The sequence below is a fragment of the Mesoplodon densirostris genome, chromosome 2, assembly GCF_025265405.1.
Source record: "Mesoplodon densirostris isolate mMesDen1 chromosome 2, mMesDen1 primary haplotype, whole genome shotgun sequence".
NCBI lineage: Eukaryota > Metazoa > Chordata > Mammalia > Artiodactyla > Ziphiidae > Mesoplodon > Mesoplodon densirostris.
The window spans coordinates 73,408,834-73,421,341 of record NC_082662.1 but is presented as its reverse complement, the minus strand read 5'-3'; the positions used below and the strand labels follow the sequence as shown (position 1 = coordinate 73,421,341).

Sequence of the window (12,508 nt, the reverse complement as noted above, 5' to 3'; positions counted from 1 at the left end):
TATATTCCACTATGTTTCCCAAATAACTTAAAGGAACTTAAATCAGTAGTTTAACAAGCAAAAATATACTGCATTTTATTCAATAAGTAACCTACTGTAGTTGTGCTATGAGGTTCTAGCCAGTTGGTATCCATAAGTGGGCTAAAAAAATTGGCTAAAATCTTTGAAGGAATCAGCCTAGTTCCCTAAGTCTAGGACACTATTTTACTTTCCTTGGGCAATTTCAACACACAAAAAAAGGGCCTATCTTTGAATCAATAACACAAAATATGCCTTTCCTACTGTAGGGAAAAAACTGAGGCATGTATTCTTACCATCTTCTTGAGAGCAGCACATATTACTTTTAGAACGTCTTTGCACTGACAGAGGTAAACTGATGAACATCTGATAGCATGAGTTAAGACTCTGAAAAACTGGACTTACCTATGCCCATTAACCTTAATTCAATATTTTTTAAAAACCCAGTAAACATTTACATACTTTCTTACTTTCAGATCTCTTGGCTGGAGTGCTAATAAAAAAAGAAAACCCTAAGGACAATTACAAAGCATAACCTAAGGCACCAAACCACCTTGATGAGAACTGGCAAGTTCTTAGAGTGAATAAATGAACAAAGGGACAGTTACAAGCAATACCAGAAGAGGATCTCAGGTACAATTTAGCACATCACTTTAACTAGATTGTACCCAATGCTACAAAGAAACAGTATTGTTAGCAAAATTCTAATTTACTTATTCATCAAATACTTCAGAGTAGTAATAAGAGGTGTTTTTTTTGCTTTGCTTTAATGAATTCAAAGTGTTGAAACTGTTTCATATTTAAGTTACCCCACTACAATTATCTTCAAAGAGTGCTAAAAAAATTCTCTCTAATGGTGATCATTTTATAGAGTGTTAAAACACATATCATTTTAGGAAAGAGTTTCATCTCTCACTTTTTAGAATGAGCCATTCAGTGTACTTAAAAGACAAGTAGAATCAGTTAGTAATAGAGTCTTGATTTCATACCTTTAAGTGAGCAGGAAATAGAAAACAGAGAATAAATAACAATTATTGATACTTTTACTATCACCACAGTCAAGAATTACAAGTGTGTTTATTTACTTGACTCTCAATTGATGAAGTGATGACAGTGGGTGGGAGGGGCTGGAAAAGCCTTGAATTATAATATAAACATATTTTATGGTATTGAAATTTCTGTGCTTATATCCATTATTATATGTAGAAAACAGGGAGTTTCAAATTTAATAGAAAAATATCTAGTGCTTTTATTTAATTTTTCCAAAGAGAAATCTCCTACATTAAAGAAAAAAAGTCTGATTTTCTACATTATTAACACATTTTTTTGATGATTATAAATGGAAAAATTTGCCAAAATGTTAGGAGTTTGGTGAAAATAACTTACTTTATTTGTAAATACTGAAAGAATATCTTTAAATTAAAAAAATAGGGACAAATATTCTACACATTCAATAGTTATTCTGTACTAATTCAGATGCAAAAATATTGTCTACCTAATTTTCTTACAGTTATTTCAAACTATGCAATAGTCAAATATGGTGGACTTCCTTTAGGGTTTATAATGTGACATACACAGAATGGAGTACTTATAAATTACCACTATGAAACTCATTTTTAAGTCATCTTAACACATTGTCTTCCTTGTCAATAAAGTGTTCATGTTTAAATTGTCATTGTGTTGATTAAATAATTATAAGACACAGTATAATACAAAAATATAAAAATGGAGTTTCTACAGGCAGTTTTGGGACTAACCCCTTATTTTCCCTAACATGCCATAAATTGTTCAGAGATTTAGATAACAAGGAAATTACAGTATACTTTCACAGAATTTAAATACCCCAAACTCTAGTTCCTTTAAAATGTATTATCAAAAATGTAGCCCTGCTTTTATAACATAATGAAACAATGAAAATAACTTGCTATCTCATCTTGTACATTTCCTATAATATGTAATTACACTTATATTAACAAGTATGATAAGGCTTATGTGTTGTGCTAGATATTCAACCATGTATTTAAATGTATAACCCCACAAACAAAAGTAAGTTACCTACAAAGTACAATTCCTCAGGGCCTCAAATTCTCTTTGCACTAACTCCCACTGCTTTTTTGCCTGTCAGTCTAATAAAAACAGGTAATTGTACATAATAATTTTTCACTTCCTATTTCTCTCTGGCTTAGTTCTAGATGCTCATGTGATATCACTACCACGGAACAGTCGGATCAACATATTAAGAATGAATAAATGGTCAATTATCAGGGGTTACCTTTATTGTCTGCCTGCTATAGGCAGTTCTCAATTTCTTAAATACTATGTGAAAATTGTTCTATTACAATTTTATTGGAGCACAGAATCCATTCTTCCAAAGAAGGTGTATTATCCTACGTAGTTTGTTTCATAAGCCAGATTTCAAATCCTACATAGTCCATAAAGGACTTCTGTTTAAAAAAAAACCCACAAAAAACATTTACCCAGTGCCATTTGCACAAATAAGATTTTACATTAATTTTTTAATAACTACCCTTTAAAAACTAAAAATAAAAGCATTTTGATGGAAATCTTTTGAAAGTATTATATATGTCCTCTTGTTTATTAAAAATATCTTGATCAGTATCAACTTTAACAAAAACTTACTATAATCTGCTATCAATAAAAATATGCTAATACCTATTCTGTTTGAAATTAGAAATTTTACAACAATTTGTACCCACACTCTTATAGACTGGATTTTTAAAAAACAGTTTTTCCATTATTTCCTTCATCACTCTTATCACCTTTAGATGATTTCACTGTGCCTGCACTGATCAGACCTCAGTCTAGAAAATTTGCTGCTCTACTTTAAGGTAGACTAGCATACAAGCTACAAAACTGGACAGAAGACTGTTTTCAGTGGAGAAAAGAGGCAGGAAGAGAGGGTGTAAGCTTTGAATAGAAAGATAAAGGGTTTTCCCAGTAAACAAAATACAAAATCAACATTGTATAACTCTGTGAAACTTGTGTTCCTTCAGAGAGTCTCTATGTTCCAAATAACTGGGATTGCTGGATATTACTTTCAATCATAACGAACACAATTTTAATACCTTACATATAAGAAAACTCTAATTAAGATGCCAAGAGTACCAAAATTTACAGAAAAAAAAAAAAAGATGCCAAGAATTAGGTGCTCTGTGTTAAGGCAGAGGAAAGTCCATACCCATTGTCAGCAGTTTTTTGTATTCTATTTACTTGTAGAAACACAACTGTCCAGTTAAGAGATATCATTCATATATTTTACAGTTTATAACACACATTCCAACACATCATTTTTAAAACACAAAATTAACCAAAATTGGTATATTACCCAAATAACTTTCTATCTTCTTTCCTTCCTTCCTTCCTTCGCCCCCCTTCCTCCCTTCCTTCCTATTATCTATATATGAAGAAAGAGAGAGAATGAGCACTATATGTTTTAACTTTCTTAATCTGTTGTTTTTATTTTGTTTGTTTTTCTAAAACTGAAGATCAATAGAAGACAAGCCACAGATTGAGAGGATATATTTGCAAAAGACATATCTGATAAAGGATTGTTATCCAAAATATATTTTAAAAAACTCTTAAAGGGAATTCCCTGACAGTACAGTGGTTGGGACTATGCGCTTCCACTGCAGGGGGCACACGTTCGATCCCTGGTCAGGGAACTGGGATCCTGCAAGCCACGCAGCATGGCCAAAAAAATAAAAATAAAAAACTCTTAAAGCTAAACAATAAGAAAACAACCCAATTACAAAAGGGGGCAAAAGACCAGAACAGACACCTCACCAATAAAGATACACAAATGGCAAGTAAGTATATTAAGAGGTGTTCAACATGATATGTCATTGGGGAACTGTAAATTAAAACAATGAGATATCACTATACACCTATTAGACTAGTCAAAATCTAAAACACTGACAATACTAAATGCTGGTGAGGGTGTGGAGCAACAGTAACTCTCATTCATTGCCAGTGGGAATGCAAAATGGTACAGTCACTTTGGAAGACAGTTTGGCAGTTTCTTACAAAACTAAACACACTCTTACCATATGATCCAACAAATCATGCTCCTTTGTATTTGCCCAAATTAACTGAAAACTTATGTCCACACAAAAACCTGAACAGATGTTCACAGCAGCTTTATTCATAATTGCCAAAATTTGGAAGCAATCAAGAAATCCTTCAGTAAGTGAATGGATAAACTGTGGTACATCCAGACTATGGAATATTATTTAACACTAAAAAGAAATGAGCTATTAAGCCATGAAAAAACACATAGGAAACTTAAGTGCATATTACTAAATGAAAGAAAGCAATCTGCAAAGGTTACATTCTGTACGGTTACAACTATATGACATTCCAGAAGAGGCAAAACTGTAAGAAAATAAAAAGATCAGTGGTTGCCAGGGATTAGATGGAGGGAGGAATGAGTAGGTGGAACACAAAGGATTTTTAGGTCAGTGAAACTTCTGTATGATATTACAACGGTGAATAAGTGTCATTATAAATTTGTCAAAACCCACAGAATGTACAACAACAAGAGTAAACCCTAATGCAAACTGAGGACTTCAGGGGATAATGATGTATCAGTATCAATGTGAGTTCATCTACTATAACGAATGTACCACCATGGTGGGAGATGTCAGGATGTCAATGGTTAGGGAAGTCTTGCACGTGTGGAGACGGAGTATGATAATTCTGTGTACATTCTGCTCATTTTTGCTGAAGAAATAAAGTTTACTAATTTAAAAAAATTAAGGAGCAATTATTGCCAAAGAGCCAGACATTTAAACATTCTTGATATTATAAAATATTTCAAAATTTTGAAGGCTTAAAAAACAAGATTACATTTCAATTACTTTATTTTATGATGTATAAAAAAATGTAATACATATTCCTTCTGATATGTCAATCTATATAAAAATGATATAGAGATTTAAATGTTGTTGAAATATTATAAAGTAGAAATCAACGTTAGTAGGTAAAACCCTAACTCACTTTAATGAATAGGCTGATATATGCACTGTATGTATCCAGTCTGGAGTTATGATAATACTTTTACGAATTTGGATGTAGTAACTAAAATGGGATAATAACACATGAACATTTACCTTTGAGTCATAATTTTGGATGTAGTAACTAAAATGGGATAATAACACGTGAACATTTACCTTTGAGTCATAATTTTGAAGGCATCTGGGAGGTAGCAGTCTGTATTCTCCATCTGAAATGGGTCAGCGTCACAAATCTTGTCGTCTGTCCGACCATAGTTAGCGCTCTCAATCATGATGACATCACTGCCGGGACATCGTAGATCTATAGAATAACCTTCACAGGATAATTCTCTACGAACTAACCCAAATGGTAAAGCTGCTCTGCTGAAACCTTAAAAAAGAAAAAAAAAAAATAACTCATTTATGAAGTAGATTATTTTAATAAGGCATTTTCAAGTAATATGAGTCATGTCTATATCCAAGAGATGTCATACAAAGTATGTTTTTCAAGCCATCATTCATACATTTATTCAATAATTCTCTGGATCTTTACTATGAATCACTAATGTATTATTAAAATTTTAATATATATCTTTAGCTGGATTATTCATCTTTATAAGACAATTTTAAATTACTTTAATAAAATATTTTCTGTATAACCTAGTCACAATCAGAAACTAAGTGGTCCTTTTTTTTTTTTTTTTTTTTTTTTGCGGTATGCAGGCCTCTCACTGTTGTGGCCTCTCCCGTTGCAGAGCACAGGCTCCGGACGCACAGGCTCAGCGGCCATGGCTCACGGACCTAGCCACTCCGCGGCATGTGGGATCTTCCCGGACCGGGGCACGAACCCGTGTCCCCTGCACCGGCAGGCGGACTCTCAACCACTGCACCACCAGGGAAGCCCTAAGTGGCCCTTTCTGAGTAATCCCAAAGAAGAATGACACATTTGATCAATGGATTTATAAAGAGTGACAAGATATACAAATACAGAATGCAACAATTAATAAAGGAACGGTTTTCATTTATAAATGAAATCAAAGCTCTGCTATACAGGACACTGGCCTTACTTACCCATTTAATGTAGACATATTAATTGCTGTTTAACTATCTTAAAAATACATTTGTCTTAGCGTCTCACAAAATAACTAAGACACTATGACAGTATCATACTTATGGCACAATAACTTATTTCAATTTGTAGACTCTTTACTGAAAACTGACATAAATGAAAGGATTCAGCAGATGGGCATTCAAAGGAGCCAGCACTGCTCCAATCCAGTCCAAAAAGCTGAAACCCCCAAAAGGGGCAAAATTTCTGAGATTCAGTTTTGTCATTTACAAAATGGAGATGAAACATCTATGATGTTATTATTTTTCCTAACCATGTGACTCTAAAATGAGATAATGTACAGAAAAGCACTTAATAGAAAGTGCTATATGAACTTAAGTATGGTGTATTAGGTGGAATGTAGATAACCACTGTTCCTGAGTGCTATAAAAAAAGATTCCAAATAGAATAAGAAATTAGAATTTTAGGTTTTAATCACGGTTTTCAACCGGGGTCCTCTCAAGTAGTAACAGAGCATAGAACAAAGGTAAAAGCAGAGAAAGCCAAGAACAGCCAAGAACAACTATGTGTGGGAGAAGCAAATCTCTGTGTGCTGGTGTGCTACCTATGGGTTACCTACCATATCAAAACCTACACTGACCCAATTTTTTATTTCAGTTAACTTGTTGCCATCTATAGCGTTTCTTTTATAAAAGACTAGCATTAATTTCAGTATTTTTTCTTATCTCTATCCTTTTAATTACTCTGCATCACATGAGTTATCCCTTATATCCCTTTTTACTGGAAAAAAAAAAATGACATTCAGAAATAAACTGTTCCAAGACATTAGCTTCTAAATTGAAGAGCTAGGTTCTGTCCAGGTCAATCTAATGCTAAAACCTGTTCTCTTTAACTATTGCACAATGTCTCTCACTAATACAATAAAATAAACAGTCTCCTGGATAAACATGCATCTTCTTTCTAAAATGCAAATAATCCTGCAAAAGGATTAGTTAGTGGGTTTCACCTTGGTATGATTTAGAAAATCAGCAATTCTCAAACTTGGCTGAGTTCTCAGCTCTACTGAGAAAACTAAAAATGCAATTAGGATGGAGAGAGAAGAAAAGGACACAGCTTAGAGCACAGAAATCTTCAGGGGATTGAGGCAAACGCCAACCTTGGTAGGTTTTCACTAAGAAGATTTATGGTCTTACGAGATTACTAAAAGAGAAGTGCACTATCAATGAAGAAGGAATACAGAAATGGAGCTGGGCAATATCATGACAAACAGTAAAGGGGCCAACCTTTCAACCTTTTCCCAAGTTCATAAATAAACTTTTACATATGTTATTGCTTTCTTCCATTTGCTAATACTGTACTGCTTATACAAGTAATTCAGCTTAAACTACTATTATATTTGTTTTAAGTGAAAATATGCTTTAGGGCTTCAGAAGCAGACACATTTCTGTGGCAAAAAGCTGTGCGAAAATTCAAACAAGTGACATCATATAAAATTTTGGAGCACTGCATATTTTAAAGCCAGAGATGATTTGCAATTATAATACCTTGTAAATCATATTATTAGAGAATATTATAAATATGAGAAAATGTTATTATAAGACTGACTTGGAGCCAAAATTCACAAGTTGTAGTATTTGTCAAAAATATACAATTGATTCTGAAGCACTGCGGTTTTTAACTTGAGCTCCTTAATTTTTGTTGTTGATAGTTTGCAGGATTATAGTTATGGTTCTAAGTGAATTTTCCTCTGCTTTTGAAAGATATTTGAGAAGTTGCAGAAGTCTTGATAATTCAGAGAAAGGATTTTTAAAGCCTTAATATTAGTCATCTGAAAAGGTAAAGTATGGAAAAAGAAAATGAAAAAAAAAATAGAAAGATCAGCACACTTTACTAATGTAGTAGATTTCCAATATAGAATTTTCTGAAGAACAGATCATGGTACTTATACTTGCATTTCATAGAACTGAATGAGTTCTTAATGGTGAATGTTGCTATATTTAATGCTATAATGTTATTGCCTTAAATCATGAGCTCTCTTTCCTAAATTCTTGCTCTCTCACCTCTGTTTCCATTGAACTTTATACTTATGTATAAAATTTTAAAATCGCTTGTTATTACCACATGGTGCTGTGGATATTCATTTTTAACATAAATCTTCCCTGCTAGACTCTAATGATAGTTAGTTATAATTCTAATGCCTAGATTGGTACATGATACATAATTCCAATAACTGCTATCAAACCAAATTGCCAAGCTGAACAACTAGTATCTGTTTAAAACAATATAAATTACAATGCGTTTTCCTCTGTAATTATCTATTTCCTTTGGCAGTGAAAACAAAGAGTGAGCATTAAGAAACAGATAAATACTTAATAATCAATAAAATTATGTTATATCCTCAAAAAAGAAAAAAATGTTTAAATTCTGTCAATTTATTATTTTCTAGGTACTACTGGGGTTCATTAGTGTTTCTCACAAAGAGAGATGTTTATGAACCTTCCTTTATTTAAATCCTGTGTTTCCAACTGGATATGGAGATATATATATATATATCCATATAAAACAAATATGAAGAAAAAAATAAAAAGTAAATATTGTAGTAGCTAACATTTACATAGCAATTACAATGTTTAGATACTGTCCAAACTGCTTTTTATGGATCACCCTTTTTATGATCACCAGCATCATCAACAACTATCAACACAACAAAAAACAATGGAGTAGTTAACTGTAACAATACCAATTTACAGAGTATGAAACAAAGCATTAAATAGTAAGTAATTCAGGGTCTCAAGGATTACTGTGAGTTAGATTCTAACGCATGCAGGGTTCTCAGATTCCAGAGCCCATGCTTTTAGTAATGGCCATGAACAGAAAGGGATTCTGTGACTTCTCAAGCCACCATGTTGATAATACAAACAAGATTAACTATAATTTTTCATACCATCTGAAATTCACCAAAAAGTTAGTGAATTTGACAGGAAACAATTATTTTAAAGGTTCACACAACATATAGATAATGATGAAAATTGTATTTGTGGAAATGTAGCGATGTGTGCCATAAACTTCTTAAGAGAGCAAAATCTATACTGTGCAAGTATGAACATACAGAAAGAGTACTGGACAGTACAGGTGTCTGGATCAGCCTTGTGAACTTGGCTAAGTCATTTTATTTTTCTGGGTTTTAATTTCTTTTTCTGAAGAATTAAAGTCATTTCAAAGTCCTATCAAATTTCACCAATCTATGATTCTAAACAGGCAAGCTCCTTTTAATCAGGTATACATGCTATTCTAACATTTTCAAGTGGTCAACAATTAAGACATTTGTTGCTCTATTTCTTTAAAATATAAACATATGAGAATGTTAGCATGGATGGACTATGGCACAATAATGTAGACTGTATGGTACTGCCAAGAAAATTCTCTAAAGTACATGGATGAATTAGTCAGGATTCATACAAATCACAAGCAGACAATTTTCTGGATTAACTATTTTAACCAAAGACTTACTTGAAGGGAGAAAATAAACACAGGCCAATTATTAAATCAAAAGGAAAACCTACATAAACTTTTTTTTTGGTTCCTAAGTTTTATTCAAGAACTCACAGAAAATATTACAGATAACTGAGTTTTAATCCTCATCTTCCTCGTCTTCTGCATCTTGATTAATCTAGAAGTAACACAGTTCGTAACTCTCTTTGCTGTTAGTAACTACGCATAACCAGTCACATAGATTATTCTTCTTCAAATATTTTTTTGGTGATATATTTCAAATACCTTTTGGAAAAAGGCACCTCAGAAGTTACAGTAATCTTGCTTTGCTTCTTTCTACTGTTACAATACCTCCACCAAGATTCCCAGCTTTTCCATTCACTTTGATTCTCTCCTGAAAAAACTGCAAGATTGGCAGCATCCATGATTCCATTTTCTACAGGATGGGTACAGTCAAGAATAAACTTCAGGACCTGCTTCTTTTTTTTTTGCCCCCCTTCGCCACAAGCTTTATCACGGGCGCCATGGCAGCAGCGGATGGCAGAAAGCATAAGTTTTTAAGAAAAATGTAAATTGTTATGCTTTCTTTGGCCACTTCTCCCCTATTTTCCCGAAAACTTCAAGGGGTATGGCTTCAAACTCTTTCACCAGCCATGGGACTTCAAAGAAGTTTGGAAAGTCTTAAATAAAACTATTGCAATTAATATTAATTTTTAAAATTCAACATTTCACTAAGTAAATCTTATGAAAAGTCAGAACAAAACTTATTCCTAAAAACACTTATTTACACCTGTATTTATATCACATTAATGACTTACTATACTGAGTCACAGGAAGAAGTCATCACAGGTATCAGTACCATTTCTTAATTGCACTTTCTTCCTTTGTACACGAATTCATCCTTAATTGTTTAATGGCACATTTTTCAGGACTTTCTTTAAAATCACTGGCTAAGAGTATATGACTGACTCCCAAATATGACTTTGCATCAGAGTCATCTGCTAAGTATTTTTTAAAAGACATATCTGCAAGCCCAAATCCAGTCCTACTGAATCAGAGTATCTGGGTTCAGATGAAGGTAGGATATCTGTATTTGGGGAAGAAATTTTATTTATTTGCAACACACTGATACAATAACTAAGACATGCCAAGAATTTCTCCAAGGCCCTTTAAAATAGGTTTTCTCTATTACATATTTGTTAAGTCGTCATCATATTTCCTCTTAATTCTCTAATATAGTTTTACTTTAATCTTTGAACATATTCATAATGGCCACTCTGAAATGTTTATCTGCTAAATCTAACATCCAGGCCCACAACAGAGGCAGTTTCTATTGAATGTTTTTCCTCCTAAGTATGGGTCAACCTTCCTGTTTCTCTGCATTAGCTTCCAAAATTTTTGTTGTTGTTGAAAACTAGACATTTAAAATAATACACTGTTAGCCACTCTAGATTCCTTTCCCCTGAGAATTGCTGCTGTTGTGATATTTTCTTTTTAGCATTCTGACTGAATTTAATCTGCTGACTCTGTCTTCCCCTGTACTTTGCAGCTGCTGTGTGTCTCTGTTCATTGTTGTCGTTGTTATTTTAATTCTTATTTTTATTTTCTAGCTTGACGTCCTAGGGATCACACCTGTCTCTGCATAGCTTAGTGATCAGCCAATGATTGAGCAAAGACTTTGCACAAAAACCATGAACCCATAATAAGGTCTCCACCCTCTGCTGATTGATCTGTATGTTAGGGAGAGTTCAAAGTTCAAGCAGTTTTCAAGTCAGCCTTGGTTATTTACTTTCTGCCACGTCCCCTCGCATCTCCTCTGCTCTGTGTGTAGCTTCTCAGTCAGTCAAGAATGCAGAGAACGTTTGGCTCTTTCATTTCCAAGGTTTCCTGGTTATGTTTCAGACTGGCACTCAGTCTCCCCACCTGGGACCACACCCTCAGGTTAGCAAGAGCTAGGGGTCTTCCCCATCTGTTTTCCACAGTGTTTACTACTTTTACGGACAACACTGCTGGGCATGGGTTTCCACACTCTACTCTAAATCAAGCCAACTCTCCCTGGCAGCTCAGTCACAGATTTTCAAGGCCAGCCTTGCTCTGACTAAACTAACCACAATGACATAGCCAAAGAGTGCAGGGTGCGGGGAGAAGCAGCCCCAGGCTAGAAGGCTTTAAACTTGAACTGTGTGTACCAAAAGTTCCATCAGCATTTTTTTTTTTTTTTAAAGAAATCGTTCCCAATTTCTTATTTGGCTCTGGTTAATTTCCAGAGCCCTAAAATGGTGGTTGTTGACAATTTTGTTCAGTTTTATACTTGCTTGGGGGAAGAGGATTTGCCACCCTCTTCACCCCATCATCACTAGAAGTCCCTCTGAGGACTTTACAAATATATACTGACTACAAATCCTCATAACAACCATATGAGATACGTATTTATTATTATCACTATTTTACAAAGGAAGAAATTGAGGCACAGAAAAATTGTTTTCCAAAATCACACATCCAATAAGAATGAAATCAAGGTTTGAAACCTAACACTTCAGCTCCCAAACTCGTGTTTTTCAATGTTACTTTAATGCCTCTCCAAATGATGATGACACTTATCAGCAGGTTGGGGACCCCTGTTGTACAGAATGTAGTTAGGGTGTACTGGGTGCCTCTAGTCCTAGAGGAACAAGGGCAAGAAAGGAAATAGTTGTCTGATGGTCAAGTAGTCAATGAAATTGCTCAGTCAACATAATCAACATAAAGAAATGCCCAAATTAAAGCTCTTTAATCACACTATTACTATGACATTTATTCTAAGCTGTACTTTCAGTATATTTCTATTTCAACAAGGAAAAAAAAAAGCATCTCAACAAGCAAAGTGTAATCCAATCCATCTGACAATCGACGAAAAAACTTGCGGGAGGCTCTGTGC

The 12,508-nt window shown here is 33.9% G+C and overlaps 1 protein-coding gene and 1 pseudogene across 10 annotated transcripts in view; both read right to left on the bottom strand.

Moving 5' to 3' along the window:
* Positions 1-12,508, bottom strand: part of ADGRL2 (adhesion G protein-coupled receptor L2) — a 181,181-nt gene that overhangs the window by 76,213 nt on the left and 92,460 nt on the right. For 9 of the 10 annotated variants that reach the window (XM_060090017.1, XM_060090008.1, XM_060090014.1 and 6 more), the window contains exon 3: positions 5,208-5,421. In XM_060090017.1, coding sequence (XP_059946000.1) covers positions 5,208-5,421 — 214 coding nt within the window. Of the gene's footprint in view, positions 1-5,147; positions 5,159-5,207; positions 5,422-12,508 lie in introns of those variants that run through there. The other variant, XM_060090013.1, reaches the window with a different exon arrangement.
* On the bottom strand, positions 9,731-10,117 carry LOC132480548 (large ribosomal subunit protein eL22-like; annotated as a pseudogene).